Source organism: Leuciscus leuciscus (assembly GCF_965113295.1).
Source record: "Leuciscus leuciscus genome assembly, chromosome: 3".
Taxonomy (NCBI): domain Eukaryota; kingdom Metazoa; phylum Chordata; class Actinopteri; order Cypriniformes; family Leuciscidae; genus Leuciscus; species Leuciscus leuciscus.
This window is the reverse complement of record NC_138727.1, coordinates 50,371,228-50,392,306: the sequence shown is the minus strand read 5'-3', so window position 1 is coordinate 50,392,306 and position 21,079 is coordinate 50,371,228. Positions and strand designations below refer to the sequence as shown.

Genomic DNA, 21,079 nt, shown 5'->3' with positions numbered 1-21,079 from the left:
TGTACACAGTGTATTTGATTACTGTTATTCCACAGTCTTAAGAGTAAAATAGTACAATTTAGTGCAACTGCCTGCTCTTCATTACTCTTGTGGCCATTGGACATCAAAATGTGGTAATCGACCCTCTGAAACGGTTGGCATCGTAATAGTAATTAGTGAAATACAGTTCCTTTTGTACAACTTGGACTTATCGAAGGTGGTGATGAGACAGACGAGGTCCAGAAAATAACATCATGGAGTTCAGTCAAACAACCTGACTCTAAACATCCAAAAAACGAAGGAGCTCATCATAGACTTCAGGAAACAGAAGGCGGAACTGTTTCCCCTTAACATCAACGAGGACTGTGCTGAGATGTTACATTTCTGGGCACTTTTATCTCTGCTGACCTCTCCTGGACTGCAAATACTACAGCGGTCATTAAGAAGGCGAGGCAACGACTACACTTCCTGAGACGTCTCAGGAAAAACAACATGGGTGAAAAGCTGCTGGTGAATTTCCATCGTTCTTCCACTGAGAGTGTGCTGACCTATTGTCTCATAGTGGGATATGCTAGATGCTCTGAGGCAGATAAGAGGGGGCTTCAGAGGATCATTAACACCACACAGAAGATCATTGGATGACCCCTCCCATGACTGAAGGACATGTACAACTCTCGATGCCTCAGTAGGGTTGAAAACATTTTAAAGGACTCCTCACACCCCGGGTTTAAATGGTTTGACTTGCTGCCATCAGGCAGGCGTTACAGGTCCAAAAAATGAGGACAAAAGATTAAAGGACAGTTTCTTCCCCAGAGCCATAACCATCATGAACTCTAATATGCACTGATCCCTCTCTGCTGCATACATACATATACACATACAGTCTCAGGGTGCTGTTTTTCTTTTTTTATTCTTCATTTTGCAATTCACAGTTTTAGTGCAATATATTTTTTATTAGTGCAATATTTAAAACTGATTACAAATTGATTATTTTGTATTATATGTTTAATATTTGTGTTGTATGTAACATTGTTTGTTTTGTTGTATATAATCCAACACTAAGGGACGCACTTCATAATTCCGTTATACATGTTTATAATGACAATAAAGGTAATCTATTCTAATCTAATATGACATCAGTTAATCAGGCTATTTCATGATGATTATAAAGCCATCAACAGATAACCATCAACACCTGTTGTCGTTTTACTTAGCTTTCTTTGCTGCTGAAAATGTGTTTAAAAAAACACACTGGGTGCTTCTCAATATAACTCCTCGTCTCCTCGCTCCTCCGTCCTCCATCCTATGACCCGGAAACCGATCGAGCTCAGCCATCTTGAAGGACATCTCAATTCTCTAATCGCACCGCGAGGAGTCGAGGATCGAGGAGTGAGGAACTTTCAGAGTCAAAAGCGAGGATACACGGTGGATCCTTTGCGGAAGTGTTTTATCGACTAAACGTGACGCACAAATCAGTCCCCTTCACATCAGTCACAATCATTTTTATTTATACTTTGCCTTTGCAGTTTAACTAAACCACACATCTCACATATTTCAACAGGGTATCTTGCTTAATTATTATTTATTATGAATTTCTTAAATAACCAAACTTTAACAACATAAGGGCAGATCCTTTGAGCGCTGATGATGACACTGTGGAGTGATGCTCGAGTGATCAAGTATTCCAATGTATAAAAAAGCTTTCATTCAATTCCTCTGTCCTCCTTTTCTTCCCTCGCATCCTACAGGGGGAGGAGCTGAGACACGAGGAAAGGAAGTGAGGATGCAAAAATAACACAGTAGCAATAATACAATAAATAACAAAAAAACAATAGTCACAGCAGCCAAAAAAAGACATAAGAGTTAAGAGCACAACTAATGGAAACACTAATCACATAATCACTGTTATAGTGACTTCAAAGGAACCAGAGTTAAACCTCTGTTAATTCTCAATAACAACTTATGTAGACGTCTGCCAGAAATAAAGTCAGTCTGGTTAGTAATAAGTGAAGCTGGTAATGCTGTTTGTGGAGTTGTTTAATCCTCCTCTGCTGAGATCTTCACAGATTTAATGTCTTCTTTTCTCTTCAGTTGATTTCATCTAAGGCTGTGTCTGAAGTCAGTTGTAGTTCTTGTGTTTCAGCTCGTCTCTTTTTCTGTTCTCTTCTTTCCTTCAGTGATTCTGTTTGTTAACAGGCTTATTAAGGCTGAGATGACTCCATATTTAATATACACAGATTTTGTGGCTCAGATAAGGTCCAGTTCTGGTTCATGTGGCATTGCTATGGCCTGCTTGTGGCCCAGATCTGGCAAACAGGAGTGAGCCGCCCAAGGGCCGTCATTCCACGCTGCATGTGGGCCAGATCATCTTTCCACATGTGCCAGATGTGGGCCGGATATGGGCCGTCACAATGTTGCTATGTGGGCTACTGTGCTTGAGTGTGATGGAATACAAGGAAGATTTTCTCAATTCTGTTTTTCAAACCACAGTTTTGTCTGTCAGTTCTTTCCATTGACTGGTTTGTCTGGAACTTGGGGCAAATTCAAAACGCGTTTTTGCCCCCTTGAAGGGCACTTCGGGAAGGAGGCGCCATTTGTAGGGATTTTCCAAATGAAAGTGAACAACTGGATCCCTTCACGACGGGCCCTTCCACAAGGCCATCAGTGAAGGGAACTTAATTCATGTCTAAACAGTAAAACAGTCCCATTAATGTGTAAAGGTGAAATCAAGAGGACAGTGAGATGGGAACATGACCTGGGATGGACTCAAATCCAGGTCTCCCATCAGCATCAGGAAGCGGCTCCGATCACATGTTCTTTACTTGACTGAGCTGTAGATCACATCCTCAGATCTGGGGAGAAATTAAACAAATATGTTAATGTGGCATTTCAAGAGGTGACAATCCATCATCTCAACAACACAAAACAAGAGCTCTGATTAAGAATTGAATATGTTTTATTAGAGTTTAAATGAAACGTTTCTCACCTGTTGGCTTCAGACGGATGATGCGTCTCAATGCAGTCGTACTCTTCAGTCTTCATGTCTTTGTTCTTGGAAGTGATGGACACTGGCATACTGAACCTCTTTAACATCTGCAGAGTCTGTTTCTGTTTGTTTCTTTGCGTTAATGTTGGAATACAGATCATCCCTCTGATTGGCTGATACTAGTGAATACAGTGGAACGTCATTGGTCGAAGCCATTTCTGCTGATCTGTCAATGTGATCCTCCTGCAGTTTCATCAAATAAAATATCACACAGATATAACAACAGATCGATCATTCAGAAACACAGTGACTGTGAGTTACATGCGTGATGTTTTCCAGATTGTCTTCACGTCAAATATTTGGCAGTACATGATCTTGTAAGTCTTGTATTTTCTAGTTAAATATAATATCATTGTAGACATTGTAGATTCAGGTATGTATTATTATCAAACTTGCCTGATTTTGTCTGATAACTTCAGCTCCACCGTCTCTCCTCTTCTTCCTGAGGAAACATGTTTTTGTTAGAAAGTAAAGAAAAGTAATTTATTTTAAGAAACATTTATTTTTTGATAGTGGTTTAAGTTCAACAAATGTTGCATTTATGTTAATTTTTGAAAAGAATTTAATGCAGGAGCTGCTCAACATTCACTCACTTTATGAACACGATGATGATGATGATGAAGATGATCAGTCCTCCACATCCCGCCACGATCCCAGAAACTGTGACCAGAGCATCTCTCTGAACCCCTGAAACAAGATGATCATGAAGATCATTTCACACGTGAGACAGAGGAAACTGAAGGAGTTTCTGATTAAAGAAAATACATTAGTATAAATTAATATAAATTATTAATTAGTAAGATTAAATGTCTATTAGACATAAAATGTGACTTTCACTAATATTAATGAATCAGTTTGCACTCACATTCAACATCAATATAAACAGGAGGAGAGATCAGATGATGATTATTTCTTCTTATTTCACATTGATAGTTTCCTTCATCAGAACGACTGACTGACCGCAGATGAAGCTGATTCACTGTTCCATCAGTTATTCTCTGTGTGTTTCTGTACCAGATGAATGTTGTTTGTTCAGGCAGAGAGCAGCTGCTTTTACATGTCAGAGTGACTGAATCTCCCTCTTTCACTCTCTGCTGTGTCTCCACCTGCAGGTCTGACACAACAACAACTCTAAATCATCATCAGCTTAATGAAATCATGTTGTGCCAATGTAAACCAGAGGCCTATACCTTCAGATAGATAGATAGATAGATAGATAGATAGATAGATAGATAGATAGATAGATAGATAGATAGATAGATAGATAGATAGATAGATAGATAGATAGATAGATAGATAGATAGATAGATAGATAGATAGATAGATAGATAGATAAACACTTTATTCATTCGCTAGGGAAATTCAAGTTTCCAGTAGCAAAAATTAAAACAAATAATAAAAACAAACAAAACAAGACAAAAGCTGCCCAATATACATAAATAAATCAATAAATTAAGCCCTGCCCACAGGGATTAATTAAAAAGCCGTATTGCCTGAGGGACAAACGCCAACCAGTGGGTGATGAACATTGTCCAAGATGGACAAAAACTTGCTACAGGTCCTCCTCTCTGCCACAGATGTTAATGAGTCAAGTTCCACAGCCACCACAGAACCAGTCTTCTTCACCAGCTTATCCAGTCTCTTTTCTTACTGCCGCTCCCCCAACATACCACAGCATAGAAGAGGACGCTAGCGATGACCATCTGGTAAAACATCTGCATTAGCTTCTGACTGATACTGAAGGACCCTAGCCTTCTCAGGAAATAGAGTCGACACTGTCCCTTCCAGTATAGGGCATCTGTGTTCTTGTCCAGCCCAGTCTGTCGTCCAGCTGCAGAACTAGATCTTTGTAGGTCTGGACCACCTTCACACAGACGCCTTCGATGAACACAGGGGCCTTGGTCCCCTGGAAGTTGACCACCATCTCCTTAGTTTTTGAAGTTTTGAGCTGTAGATAGTTAAAGCTACTCCACCTCACAAAGTCCCCAATCAGGGTCATCAGAATACTTCTGCATGTGACACAATTGACCGTTCGCAAAGACCCGCTCCCTTTAGTTACTGTTGCTATGTCCGACAAGCCTCACGCCTCACCGTGTTCTCACGCAGTGAAAAATACAGGCGCGGGGCAGGAATGGCAGCAGAACAGTTCCCATCGGCACCAGGGGGGGCAGGGCAAACCAATCTATTAAAGAAGTTATTAAACTGGTTGGCCCTCTCCACATCCCCCTCCACGAGGTTCCCATGCTTGTGATGGTCTTCATGCCCTCCCTCATGCTGTTTTGCTGCAACTTCTGCTCATATTTTCTTCTGTAAGCATATTTAGCCTCTTTCAGTTGGACTTTGAGCTCCCTTTGTATGAATCTTCACTGTTCCTGGTCACCAATCATAGCTCTCTTCTTCTGGTTGAGGAGGTCTTTGATGTTGCTGGTGATCCAGGGTTTATTGATGGCAAAGCAGCGTACAGCTCTAGAGGGAACAACAATGTCCATACAGGAGTTCAAGTAGTCAGTTGTACAACTAGTGATCCCTCAATGTCCTCCCCATACGCCTCTTGAAGCATTCCCCAGTCAGTACACTGGAAACAGTCCCGCAGGGCCTCCCCTGCCCCAGGAGACCACTTTCTGAAGGAACATGTGGTGATGGCTTGCCTCACAACTCTGGGCTTATAGTGAGGAGCAGAACCAGATTGTGGTCTGATCCCCCAAGTGGATCAATAGTCCTGTTTCTCAGGTGGAAGGGAACAGTCAACATACTGGCAGAAAGCAGACAGTGAGGAGTCCAGTGTGACATGCAAATCCCCAGAAATAAACATGAATGTGACCCTGGACCACACAACCAGTCACATTTTTTTTAATTGAGAATTATACATCATCTGAAAGCTGAATAAATAAGCTTTCCATTCCTTTTCCTGATGTTGTCACACTTTCGTGCGCTGCATGCACGGCGCCAGGATTCCAGTTTTGGATGGACCAGACCAATTGTGCATGGGCCTTAAATTAAAAACGTTATCAAATCAACCTAATAAAAATGACTAACTAATATACTGTTATATTATCTGTGCTTACATAATAGAGATTTTAATAGCTTGATGCTCTTTAAATATTTTGTTGCATTTTAAACAGTTTCGGTGCATAGGACGGACCTATCCGCGATCGCTCTCCTTGGTTTTGACCAAAGAAGAGCGCTTTGCAATCTCCATTATGCATCATACCTGGCTGTGCTTTAGCGCATCTCTCTATATAAGGCCTATAGACTGTAGAAGTGGTCAGGAATCTAATATTTCCCCAAAACATAGTTTAGTTCTGCTCATATAACACAAGGCCGAATATTTAACAGTTGTGTTTAATTTGTTTAAGTTTTCAATAATACAGATCAACAACACTGCCCGACAGTTTCAATCAAATCTGGTCATAAGTGGCAATAGATCTGTTTGACAATTTCATACAACATTAATGTCTTTCGATTTCATTAACAACAGACTGAGCTTGGCTTATTATACAGAGAAAATGCATTTAAAATGTAGCCTAGGCTACTACGAGATAATAACTAATACAATAGAACTACCGCCGATTCATGGTCATCCACGAAGATGTACCTTACTGTCTGCTGAACTTGTGCAGAAACATCAAAATAGACATAACCAGCTTTTTAAAACTGTTTTGAAAACTCGACTGGTGCTGGGTGACGTCACCTCGCCCCATAGGATCCACAACTATAGCCGTATTTAGAGCTTGATTAAATAAATGCTTCGTTTATAATAGGGAGGACGTCAAAAGGGGGTCGCACACCGGACGAGAAGCGCAGCGCAGCTCAGCGCCATGTCTTTAAAATTCGAACACATTATTCTCTACGAGTGTCCACAAACCGGCGGCGCCATTCAGCGTCTGTCCACGGTGCCCGGCTCGACCTTGTTCAAAATTCTACCGTGCCACAGAGCGCCATTTACATAGTTTTATATTAAATTTACATTATATTTGTCTCAAATCGTCGTTAATGTATATACTGACTTCATTCTGTGCTGCAATATACATTTAGTTTTACATTCATTTACAGAAATCAGCTGCGTGGATGAAAATTGCTGATGTTATCGGATTTTCAGGTGATATTCTCAATTCATTCAGTTAACGGACGCTCTGAGGTAAAGTGTTCAGACTGCAGACTTAGCAACGATTGTATTTAATTGTACAGTTACGTATAATCATAACATGGTACAGGCATTATCTTAATGTCATAATGTCCTTAAACATAACAATATTGCTGGCCATAAACTGAGAAAGTGCGCATCCGGTGTGCGATACCTCGAGTTGTCCTAGACACGATGCTGCACTTCTCGTTGGGTGTGCGACCCCCTTTAAGCTATGAAACTTTGAAAACTAAACATTTAGACTATTTTGGCACAAATTATGAGCTTATTTGCCGATTTTTTTTAATTATTGACAAAATGTAAAAAATATTAAAAGTTTTTTATTTATTTTTTTGAAGAAAAGTTTTGGGTGGGCCTGTTGAAAAGTGGGTGGTCCTAGGCCCGTCAGGCCCACCCCTAACGCCGTGCCTGGTGTTCTGATGTCACCCTCTCCATGACCTTGTTGTCCAGTTGACAGAGAAAGTTGATGATCAGCATCATGGTGCCAGCAAAGCCTTATTGGACTGGTTTGGTTTTGTCAACTCTAAACTAATCCTGTAACCCTCAGTTTATTCAACTACCATCATAGTACGGTCCCTGCGCTTTACAGCTTCAGTCCTGAGGCCTGTTGCATGAAGCTAGTTGAACAAAGAGTAGGTTTAGAGTTGACAAAACCATACAAATCCAACCAGGCTTTGCTGGTACCATGATGTTGATCATCAACTTTCTCTGTCAACTCAGGCTTTGATCTAGAGTTTAGGAGTTTAGGTGTGACATCAGTTGCGAACAGCCAATCACATGCTGGGAAAGAGTGAAACTGCGATTCATTTCTCGCGAGAGAAGCAATGCGAATCACTTCTCTCTTCTGCAGATTATTACAAGATTGAAAAATTAAGAATTTAAACAAATTTACACAGCAAGAAGAAAATAGCTGTCAATGAAACAACAACTAAAAGAAAAATTCTTGCTATATCAGTGCAAGTAAAAATTGTGAAGTTAGTTCATACAGTTGATAAGTGTATAGAGAGAATTGAACATTTAAAGGGGTCATGGACTGGATTATTTTATTATTTTATAATGTTTCCTGGGGTGCCCTTATAATGTTAGTATGATTTTAACATAAAAAATGTTCATAATTTATAAATAAAAGGCATTTTTCCAAGCCTGATTTTAGCCTCTGATTTGAACGCTCTGTTTGAAGGGGCGTGTCTGTGTGAGACTTCAATTTTTGCACCTACTAAATTGCTCATAGACTAGTCTAATGCAAGTTAGACCGTTTCACAAAAATAAAGACTGACTTAATTTAGACCAAAAAAATTAGACACCTTACCCCCAGGCTAACTTAGGTTTAAGACTCTATGGGCCCTATTTTAACGATCTGAAACGCAAGTGTCAAGCGCAAAGCGCAAGTAACTTTGTGGGCGGGTCTTGGGCGCTGTTGCTATTTTCCCGGCGGGATAAATGCCTCTTGCGCCCAGCGCAAATCTAAAAGGGGTTGGTCTGAAGTAGCTTCATTATTCATAGGTGTGGTTTGGGCGTAACGTGAAATAAACCAATCAGAGCGTCATCTCACATTCCCTTTAAGAGCAGGCGCGCTTGTTCTAAAGTGGATTCCTATTATAACGGCGGATTTGCCAGGCGCGCGCCAGGAGCGGTTCACAGCCGAGGAGACCGACGTTCTCGTCAGGGACATTCGGGATGGAGAAACCCACCCAAATTAACTTCGGTTAAACAGGCGTATGATAATTTGGGTAAATGTGTAAGCTAGATGTATGCTTTTATAATAAATTGTCTGTCTATCTATCTATCTATCTATCATAATAATGTATGATTTGCAAAAATGAAAACTGCTACTTCTGTGTGGATGAGAGAATCAAAGTGTATGCGCGTTGTGCACACGCTACATTGATTATGGCCAAGCATGCGCCCTTAAAATAGCATATGAATAACATGCGCAACGCGCCACTGACTTTAAACACCTGGTTAGTGGCGCAATTGTTTTCTAAACCTCCTCTTTGCACTGAACCGCCCTGGGGAGCGCAAGTGTATTTCCTAACTTACCGACGTGCTTCTGTGGAGGGAAAAGTCCGCTTTGCGCGGGTGAAAAATAGGAATGATTGCGCTGGGTGCAAGATAGGGCCCTATGTTACCTTGGCAACCAGCAGTAACAATCAGTTACATTACAAACAGCCAAAAGAAAAGGGAAAATGGCTCATAATTTGTGGTTTGCTGACGACGTTATGGAGAGAGATATGAGAAGGGAAAGGGTTTTTAGGGACCGCAGTAACCTACTGGAAATATATAATAATGAGGACTTCAGTTGGTTTCGTTTGCCCAAGGAAGCTATACTGAGTCTGACAGATGAATTAGCTGAAGTACTGAGCCCTGCCACTTCAAGAAGCCACAGCATCCCAGCAGTGCTACAGGTTTGCACTGCGTTGAGATTTCATGCAACAGGAACTTTTCTGAATGCTGTTGGTGACACAGTGGGTCCCAGCAAAGCTTCTGTGTCACAGGTGGTATTCAGGGTATACTCAGTTTCCAAACCAACTGGCTGAGCTGAACAAAGTCAAAAGAGGGTTATTCAGCATAGCAAGATTTCCCAATGTTGTTTGAGCAATTGATGGGACACATGTCAGAATCCAGGCTCCAACAGCTCATGAACATTAGTTTGTGAATAGAAAAGGATATCACAGCCTAAACATTCCGGCTGTTTGTGATTCTGATCTCCAGTTCCTCAACTGTGTGGCTCGCTGGCCTGGATCAATTCATGACTCTCGAATTCTTCAAAATTCTTAACTTTGCCTTGCATTTGAGCAAGGCATTATCGATGGAGTCCTGTTGGGGGACTCTGGCTACCCTCTAAAACCTTGGCTCCTTACACCCTTCCTGAATCCTACTACACCTGCATAGAGAAACTACAACGCAGCACACTGTTCAACTCGTAACACTGTAGAGCAGGCATTTGGTGTACTGAAGAGGCGTTTCCATTGTCTACATGGGGAATTGCGAATGCACCTGACAGAGTGTGTAACATCATCTGTGCGACTGCTGTGCTGCATAACATAGCGAGGTAGGCCTACCTGAAAACAAACAATTTAAATTGCTAGCCATTTTCAATAGGCCTGATTAAATTACTATTTACCAAATGCTACAAGTATAATCAAAATTGTTTACTTCATTAATCATTAGGGATCTCCGGCTACCTGACCCTGAAGGAGAGGATATCAGAGATGACAATCACAATGAACTGGAGGACAGAGAAGATTTAGAGGAGCAGAATGGAACTGGTCGATATGTGCGTCAGATGTATGTTGACAGGATTTTCAATGTCTGAAACAACAACAAAAATTACATTAAAGTGGGCCACCATGTTGCCTGTCTTTACCTATTAGGCTTAAATGAGTAGCAAACAACTCAGATATATAAATTAATTTTTTGAAGTTTTCTCAAGTGACATACTGTCCAATCAATAAATTAGTGTAACAAATTACACAGCACTTAAGTCTCTTTCATTCATATCAAAATCCTCAAGGTTATTAAAAGTACAACATATTTACTATTCAAACTCTTAACCAATTATCTCACAAAACAAGTGACATACTGTTCATTCAATAAAGTCACGGTAATGTTAAGCCATGTCACAAAAATTTTATTTGATCAATGATTTATCCTTTAAATGTAATGATATTCAGAACAGAACAAGAATAAAAAAATAACTATAAACAAGCCAAAACGAAATTATTTAAAGCGAAAGTGAAAGTATGCGGCGTTGGGCTCACGTATCTCTCTCATTAGAATCAAAATGTTTCAACATTCGCGATGGATTTGGATGGTAAACTATTCTTTATCATAGGCTTTGTACTTCACTCACGTTCCAATATCGGCGGAAAAAAATCATCCTCTTCACACGTGCAAAAATGTGCTTGGAAACATCACAGTGGAAGATTACAATGCTGGAATATGTTGTGTTTGTGTGTGTGTGTGTGTGTGTGTGTGTGTGTGTGTGTGTGTGTGTGTGTGTGTGTGTGTGTGTGTGTGTGTGTGTGTGTGTGTGTGTGTGTGTGTGTGAGAGGCGCGGGCGCGATCGAACAGTGGAAACATAAAAACATGCTCCGTCATGTTCATACAAGACATCATTCAAACTGCAAAGTGTTGCAAAACAATAAATAATTTTTTTAACATGTTTTGTGACAGTTTGTTTTCTGAAGTTTCAAAGAGTTAGTAAAAGAGTAAAAAAAAGTTTAAACTTTTTTAAGTATCTATTTTTTATTAAGTATTTATTTTGTATTAATACATAACCTCATTGTATTAATTTATAATGTAACATTATAGCGTGACATTGTGTCAATAATCGTCAAGCACAGGTGACTCTGCGTGGTGGGAGGGGATCCCCAAATCAAATTCTGCTTAGGGCCCCCAAAAGGCTCGGGCCGGCACTGAGCTCATTTACTGATTTTGATGTTTTACACATATCTCAAACATCACTACACATTGACTGGTTTGTCTGGAACTCGGGGGCAAATTCCAAACACGTATTTTCCTCCTTGAAGGGCACTTCGGGAAGGAAACATTTATTGGGGTTTTCCAAACGGAAGTGAACAACTGGATCCCTTCACAACGGGCCTGTAATTTTATCATTTATGGTCATGTGACCCAGCGAATACTCTTAATTCGTTTTAAAGCTAAATGGCGGGAGAGTTCGAGTTAATTAACAAACAGAGCAACTCAAGTTGTTTTGTTTTGTTCGAGATATAATTCACATATTTTGTCATGTTATGTTTAAATAAGTTTCATAGGTAAGAAATGTGTTAGTAATGTGCAGGGTCCAAAGATGACACGGCCCGTTATAAAGTTGAGAGCAGAGAAATACACTCACCGTTTGGAAATTGCTCTTGCTCTGAAAGTCATGAGGACTCACATTTTCCCGCGCTGTGGGCGGAGCAACGGCGTCTCATCACAGGCGTTAATCTGATTGGTGTTTAGACTCCTACAGTCTCATTAATCCTGTTTGATTGGTTGTTGTTGCACCGCTGTGCACAATGATAAACATTTTTATTATTAACTGTTAAAATGAATTGACTATTCTGGTTCACTGTGTTTATTTTGTCCAATTTCAGTTTTCTAATTCATCACTTATTTACTTCTGGCCTTTCATTACTTATACAGTATACTTAATAAAACCAATAGGCAATGTTTATTTGTGTGACTAATATCCTCTAGATGGCAGTCTGGACACACACATGAAATATCAGTTATAATGATAAAATACACATCAGCAACGAGAGAAAAGTTTATTTGAGATTCTGGTCTTTTAAACACTACAGAAATCATTAGGATCCTCAATTAAAGATAAAGTAGAACAAAATACAGTCAACAGAGCAATCCGACATGACTGAAAAACTAGAGACTTTAATACAATCAGATACAAATTTTACTGAGTTTAACATGAAAATACTGCTTTACAGTGCAATTATTAACATACATAAATAAAATGTGTAATACTCCAGTAAAGCACACTAAACTATTGACTACATGTTATTGTGATGTAACTTTAAATATTTGAATCGTTATTGTGGTGTTACTAAAGTTTTCTCCTAAAATGCATTTGCATATGCAGCACAAACATAAATATGCAGGCTAAAATATAGATTAGCAGGACTAATACAAAAACTCTTATAAGCTCAATGACAATATACACAGCTTAAGAAATCAGAATGTTATTGATAAAGTAATGATGTTTATGAGCTCATAATGATGGATTATCAGTTTGTGAGGAGCATCAGATGTATATTAGAAGTAATACAGTTTAATGTGGATCTGCTGAAGTCACTGCTAGAGTCTCATATTCAGAAGATCTGGACTGAAGCTCAAGAGCCATGTAGGAGTCATCAGGAGCTCTGGACTGAACAGACTGTGAGAGACAGATCAACAACAGCCTGTTTATGTGTGGATCTGCTGAATCTGAGTGTAAAAGTGTGTAAAAGACATTTACTGACTGTGACTGTGCTGTAAACGTCAGATGTTCTGGACGCTGGATCCAGAGCTGTGTATGTATCATCACTCGCGTCAGCCGCCTATAGAGAAAGATTTATACACTTATATTGCTTCATATACACTGCTGTATTCATAGTTCAATGCAACAATACAATCACACTGTATTGCAGTTGTAGATGGAGGTGTGTGTTTGCCGACTCGCCTGTTTTTGATTCCCGTCTTCAGTTCCTCCTTCTCTCCTCTTCTTCCTCCTGAAAACAGGGAGAAAATGATTAAAAATATATATTTTAAAAAGAAAAGGCTTGGAATAGAGTCCATTTGCTTTACATGTGAGATTGATTTTGGTCGATTTTTTTTTATAGACTTTGATTTAGTGTGCAGATAAACTTCACTCACTTTATGAACATGATGATGATGATGATGATGAAAATGAAGATCAATCCTCCACATCCCGCCACGATCCCAGACACTGTGACCAGAGCATCTCTCTGAACCCCTGAAACAAGATGATCATGAAGATCATTTCACACGTGAGACAGATGAAACTGAAAGAGTGTCTGATTATAGAAAATACCTTTAACAGTGAGTGAAACAGACGCTGATCTCTGAGATCCATGTTTATTCTGAGCCTCACAGTAGAAGCGTCCACTGAAACTGGAGTTAAAGCTGGAGATGCTGAAACTCTGTCCAGATCCAACAGCTGAGGTTTCATTCTCCTTAAACCAGCTGAAGTTCAGAGCAGGAGGGTTTGAGTCACTGATGCAGTTCAGAGTCACTGAATCTCCCTCCACTATTACACCAGATCCAGTTATGGACACTGAGACACTCTTTGGAGGATCTACATAAAATATATATAAAATATGAAAATAATTACTTTATTAATGCCATGACCTTCAATTATCTTAATCATATTACTGAAGTTTATCTTTAAGTAGAAATCAAAATGAAAAATGTGCAAATCTACATCTGAACTGGTGCAAAATTAATAAAACAATATTATATTTACAGATTTATCAACTAAAGATTCATAAAAAATAAATTAGCTAAACACAAATTCATGTTTTAATGGACAATGGTAGGCTACATTACTTTCATAAATTAGCCGTTTTTTTACAGCAAGGTTTACAGTGCATGTACACCACTTCAATCCCACTAATCCACCAATTAACTCTTAAAGTCTTTCTTATGTGAATTCTATAACAAATTAGATTATGGAATAAAAGCTCCTGGTGTGACAGGTGCATTAGAGCTACAATTAGTATCAAGCTTCATTACACAATTAAAAAGATCAATATTACACTTTAACTCAAAACTCACTTTAAACAACCACTGAGTTTTTGTATTAACTTCCGATCGCGATCTAATGTGGATTTTAATAATAATGATGTTGAAATATGTTATTTTAGCCTTTTATATGCATGTATCGTAATTGTGTGTTTATTAGCTTCTTGTTTCACTTGTAGAAATGTTTCTTTGGATTTGTTCTTCCCGAAGCTCAGAACGAGGAAGTGTACAGGACAGTGTCATGCAGAAGAGCCTAGAATATGATCATGTAAGATGATTGACAGCTGTACAGCGAATGAGAGAGTGCTGAGATCATAACTGACACAAAGCAGAAAGAGGAGAGACAGAGCTCGCTCTAAACGCTCAGCTCTTCAGATCACATAATTCAGTGGGAAATCAATAGAAATGGTATTCTGTATGACGAAATATTTTGCAAACGTGAGAATAAATCAATATTTCTCCCAATATACGCACTTTTGGACTAAGTCAAGTCAAGTCAAGTCAAGTTTATTTGTATAGCGCTTTTCACAATACAGATTGTATCAAAGCAGCTTCACAGTATTAAATTAAAATAATACAACAAAGTTTGTTTCAAGAGGAATTTATTGATTGATTAAATTAAATTAAATATCCCCAAAATATCCCCAACTGAGCAAGCCAAAGGCAACAGTGGCAAGGAACCGAAAAACTCCATCAAGTGACCTAATGGTGTCCTAAAACTCCGTAACTAAGAGCCGTAACAGATGCTGTTCAGTGAAGCTGTGAACACAATAAACCAGAGCAGACGTGACTGAATATGAGTGCGTGTTTTTATTCTGTTCAAATTATCAAAAATTACAGATCGATTACTTTGCACTCCTGACATAAATTAAGAAATGAATGTCATTGCAACCTCGTTTTATTATAAACAGTGGTCAAATATCGAAGCTGGAGTCTTTAATCTTTCTAATGATACTCAGTTTGTCCAGATCAAGTAAGAGTGATGTTTTAACGTGAGGTGAATGTTGAACAACAATAATCTGGGGCCGTCGGAGATCTTGTACGTAAAGGGGTTAATAAGAATAAACAAAAATGTCATGCAGTCTGGTCCTGAAATTACCAAACAAATCTGAACTAAATTCTGAATAATCTGTGAACTATTTCACTAAAATTAATGAATCAGTTTGTACTCACATTCAACATTAAGATGAACAGCAGGAGAGATCAGATGATGAAGTCCTGTAACGCCACAACTGTAGTTTCCTTCATCAGAACGACTGACTGACCGCAGATGAAGCTGATTCACTGTTCGATCAGTTATTCTCTGTGTGTTTCTGTACCAGATGAATGTTGTTTGTTCAGGCAGAGAGCAGCTGCTTTTACATGTCAGAGTGACTGAATCTCCCTCTTTCACTCTCTGCTGTGTCTCCACCTGCAGGTCTGACACAACAACAACAACAACATCAACAACAATATCATCAACAACAACAACAACAACAACAACATCATCATCATCATCATCATCATCAACAACATCAACAGATTCACTGTAATCACATCATCAGCATCATGGTGATAATACAACAATAATATTAAAACACTAAACTGAAGCAGTTACATAATAAACATGATGTTTCTGTGGCACAGATGATAGTTTATTCAAAAGCTAATAAAATGTTTCTGTGTTTTATTTCTGAGAGTTCACTAGTTTTACCTGTGACATCAAGCCAAGATCCAGGAATCACTGTGAATCTTTTACTCTGATTATCTGTAATTCTGCAGTAGTAGACGTGTTTATCAGCTTCTGTTACAGCCGTCAAAGTGATGCTGGAAGTGTTTATATTTCCACTCAAACACTGAACTCTTCCTTTCTTCTGTAGATCTGAACACAGATCAGGTGATTCTCCATCAGTTACAACAGGTTTAGTCCAGAAACCTTTTACGAGTTTATAACTCTGAGGATATGTTAAAGTACAGGATATTTTCACTGTTGATCCCTTTAATGCACAAACATATGAAGGGCTGTATTTCACTCCCTGATCCCACAGACCATCAACCCCTGAAACACAGAAATGAGGAAAATAATTAAAGAGACTTTCAGCAACAAATACAGAAATATTTTGTTTTCTTCTGCACTTTTCATAACACACTATCAAAGATTTCATTTGGTGTTTATTAGGGATGTTCCTGAAGCCGAATACTATGTTCAGAAAGTAGTCCCTAATATTTCAGTGCTTTTGCATTGTCTCGAGAGTTTGGTGACGCCTGATATAGACATTAAATAGGATACTAGCCAAAAATACATTCTGTTAAATATTCACGGTTGTTTATGGAAAGCGGTAATAATAATTCTTTCTTCAATTAAAATTTGACAACGTGTGTTATATCAGATACACCTGGTGTAGATAACTATAAAGTTTACTCTATTCTGATTAATGCTGCACACTGATGCACTCTCGCGTTAATGTATTACATTGATCTGCACTCGACATGCGTCTGTAAAAAAAAATGCCATAGAAACTGCCTCAAGTGAACTATAAGACTGAAAAGAAAGTCACGACTGAAAGCTGCAGTCGTTTTTAATTGGTTAAAATGAATGGAGAATATCTTGTGTTTTTTCGTGTGTGCTCGGCATCATCGATCATCTTATTATATAGATCATGATAGGCTAAAGTTAACAAGTTTGTGAGTATTTTGAATAAAAAAGGAAAAACGAGATAAAAGTGATACATCTGTGTCACGTTATTGTGCCTGAGTGATCGTCGCCATAGAAATAAGGTGATCAATTATATCTCCGCCTCCGAGATTAAATCTGTGAAGATCTCAGCAGAGGAGGATTAAACAACTCCACAAACAGCATTACCAGCTTCACTTATTACTAACCAGACTGACTTTATTTCTGTCAGACGTCTACAGAAGATCTTATTGAGAATTAACAGATGTTTAACTCTAATGTGTTTCATTTGTCACCATAACAGTGGTTCCCACATAGCAACATTGTGTCGGCCCAGATCCGGCCCACATCTGGCACACATGGAAAGATGATCTGGCCCACATGCAGCGTGGACTTACGGCACTTGGGTGGGCCGCTCCTGTTTGCCAGATCTGGGCCACAAGCAGGCCATAGCAATGCCACATCTCAGCCAAGAGCAAAGAAATAAACCAGAACTGGAGGATTAAACAACTCCACAAACAGCATTACCAGCTTCACTTATTACCAACCAGACTGACTTTATTTCTGTCAGACGTCTACAAAAGTTTTTATTGAGAATTAACAGAGGTTTAACTATAATGGGTTTCATTTAAAGTCACCATTACAGTCAGTGTTGGGGAAGTTACTTTTAAAAAGTAGTGTTTGCTCGTTACTCGTTACTTTTTAAAAAAGTAATCCGTTACTTTACTTAGTTACCCCGTTTGGAAAGTAACTTTTTACGTTACTCGTTACTTTTACGTTACTTTTATGTTGCTTGACTTTGGGCAGAACCCAATATCTGTTCCTAAATATGTAGACAAAGTTATACAATGGAGGACATAGGCTAACAGGTAATTATTTTGTGCTCTTTCTTTATTATAAAAAATAGTATCAATTTCAAAAGAAAAAAAGTCCTTCTCATTGGCGCTGCTGTGTGCGGCAACTTTTATTCTCAGCCGGCTCTGCATCATGGGGTAGAGTGCGACACTCCGCGATGAGCCGTGTGCTCGCGCCACTTCTCTCCGCTCCGCTTCCCCTATCCACCGAACTTTAAATTTCGGCAACAGCCAATAAAGCTTCCCTGCTCTCTAACACCGGTGCGAATCGCGTCTTGATAACATAGGACAAAATGATATAGAAGACATAAGCTTAGTTTTCAGACATACGACTCACTCTATCAAGGGAGTAGGAGAAAAAAAAGAGATTTTGAGAGAAATTTTTTTTTTGTTTGTTTAAAAGTACACATATTCAAGCTTTCTATATATTTCTCAGGTCTGTGAGACAAGTAGCTTATGAGTTTGGTTAATTTACAGTATGGAGAGGAGCTCCAGTTCACGCGCTGGTGCCGTCATGATTATTTTGCATGCCATATTTACTTATTTATTAAAATCAGGCAATTAATTGGTTGGTAAAACATTGATTAAAATTAAGATACAATTAATACAAAACGAAATTCGTTTTAAAGAAAGTCTTTCTACAAAAACAAACTTAATAAAGTGGTCTAAATCATGTCTGCCCACTCCATTTATCTCCCGATATATTGCACAAAATTATGATCTTACTCACGCTTTTCACTTTTCATATAATCAACATAGATTAAATTATTTATTTATTTATTTTATTTAAACATAAATATGAAACTAAATAGTTTTCTTTAATTTACTTCTTATTTAATTCAGCCAACTGGTTGATAAAACATTGATTAAAATTAAGATACAATTAATACAAAACGAAATTCACTTTAAATACAGGTTTTCTACAAAAACAAACTTAATAAAGTGGTCAAAATCATGTCTCCACACTCCATTTGTCTCCCGATATATTGCGCAATTTTTTTATTTAATTTAATTTAAACGTAAATATGAAACTAAATCGTTTTCTTCAGTTCTCAACAGTTCTCTTCTCTCAAGCGCGCAGCTGAGGCAGTGTCGCTGTCAAATATATCCATGGGAAAAGTAACGTTGCGCCGAATTGAAAAAGGAACTACGTTTCGTTACCAAATTTTTTGTAGTAACGCGTTACACTACTTTTTACCCAAAAAAGTAGTTACGTTACTGTAACGCGTTACTTTGTAACGCGTTACACACAACACTGATTACAGTGAATAGTGTTTCCATTAGTTGGGCTCTTAACTCTTGTTATATCTATTGTCTTCTTTGGCTGCTGTGACAGTGTGTTTGTCAAACACATTTGCAGCAGCAAAGAAAGCTAAAGTGAAATGAGATCAGGTGATGGTGGTTACCTGTTGATGGTTTTATAATCATCATGAAATAACCTGTTTGACTGAGATAACTTGAATCTAACAATTGTGTTGTACCATTAATATATTCTCATTACAAACCCTGTGTTACTGCAGCATGAGGTCCAGCAATATTATAACAATCAGTTAGAAGACTTTAACAAACATGAGCATGAATCATTACTGTTTTCGATGACACACAGAGACATCAATAATCAACGTATGAATCTCAACAATGGTGAGAATCAAAAGTACCTTGCTGCAATGCATGATGGGTACCATCATTGTACAAAACTCCCAGCATGCATTGCAACATGAATAAATTATGCAGCTAAATTGTCCTATTAATTTGTTTAATTCTAAATATGTGCTTTTATTTTTTTTGCTGTTGTTTTTGTTGTGGCATTTAGTAGCTTTTCAGTGATGTTCTTAATTAATCTAAAAAATATATATATTGTCACCCTTGTTGAGATTCATGTGCTGATTTTTGATATCTAAGTGTGTCACCGTGGATTTTTTTTCGTGCTCATGTTTGTTAAAGTCTTCTAACTGATTGTTATAATATTGCTGGACCTCATGCTGCAGTAACACAGGGTTTGTGATGAGAATATATTAATGGTACAACACAATTGTGAGATTCAAGTTATCTCAGTCAAACAGGTTATTTCATGATGATTATAAAACCATCAACAGGTAACCATCATCACCTGATCTCATTTCACTTTAGCTTTCTTTGCTGCTGCAAATGTGTTTGACAAACACACTGTCACAGCGGCCAAAGAAGACAATAGATATAATAAGAGTTAAGAGCCCAACTAATGGAAACACTATTCACTGTAATGGTGACTTTAAATGAAACACATTATAGTTAAACCTCTGTTAATTCTCAATAAAAACTTTTGTAGACGTCTGACAGAAATAAAGTCAGTCTGGTTGGTAATAAGTGAAGCTGGTAATGCTGTTTGTGGAGTTGTTTAATCCTCCAGTTGTGGTTTATTTCTTTGCTCTTGGCTGAGATGTGGCATTGCTATGGCCTGCTTGTGGCCCAGATCTGGCAAACAGGAGCGGCCCACCCAAGTGCCGTAAGTCCACGCTGCATGTGGGCCAGATCATCTTTCCATGTGTGCCAGATGTGGGCCGGATCTGGGCCGACACAATGTTGCTATGTGGGTTTACTCTATTCTGATTAATGCTGCACACTGATGCGCTCTCGCGTTAATGTATTACATTGATCTGCACTCGACATGCGTCTGTAAAAAAATTCCATAGAAACTGCCTCAAGTGAACAATAAAACTGAAAAGAAAGTCACGACTGAAAGCTGCAGTCGTTTTTAATTGGTTAAAATGAATGGAGAATATCTTGTGTTTTTTCGTGTGTGCTCGGCATCATCGATCATCTTATTATATAGATCATGATAGGCTAAAGTTAACAAGTTTGTGAGTATTTTGAATAAAAAAGCAAAAACGAGATAAAAGTGATACATCTGTGTCACGTTATTGTGCCTGAGTGATCGTCGCCATAGAAATAAGGTGATCAATTATATCTCCGCCTCCGAGATTAAATCTGTGAAGATCTCAGCAGAGGAGGATTAAACAACTCCACAAACAGCATTACCAGCTTCACTTATTACTAACCAGACTGAATTTATTTCTGTCAGACGTCTACAGAAGATCTTAAGAATTAACAGATTTTTAACTCTAAAGCTTGGAACACACCAAGCCGACGCAGACGAACTAGCG

At 38.5% G+C, this 21,079-nt stretch overlaps 2 protein-coding genes across 2 annotated transcripts in view; both read right to left on the bottom strand.

Moving 5' to 3' along the window:
* The window catches only part of LOC309493884 (uncharacterized protein), a 50,656-nt gene extending 46,509 nt beyond the window's left edge, over nucleotides 1-4,147 (bottom strand). The window contains exon 1 of the mRNA XM_082163164.1: nucleotides 3,891-4,147. The gene's annotated coding sequence lies outside the window, so the exon portion shown is untranslated. The remainder of the gene's footprint in view (nucleotides 1-3,890) is intronic.
* LOC309493629 (sialoadhesin-like) overlaps nucleotides 1-21,079 on the bottom strand; it is a 343,044-nt gene that overhangs the window by 245,446 nt on the left and 76,519 nt on the right. Inside the window, exons 9-10 of the mRNA XM_082162774.1 lie at nucleotides 16,123-16,467; nucleotides 15,603-15,848 (exon numbers count right to left, since the gene is read on the bottom strand). Of these exons, the coding sequence (XP_082018900.1) occupies nucleotides 15,603-15,848; nucleotides 16,123-16,467 (591 nt within the window). The remainder of the gene's footprint in view (nucleotides 1-15,602; nucleotides 15,849-16,122; nucleotides 16,468-21,079) is intronic.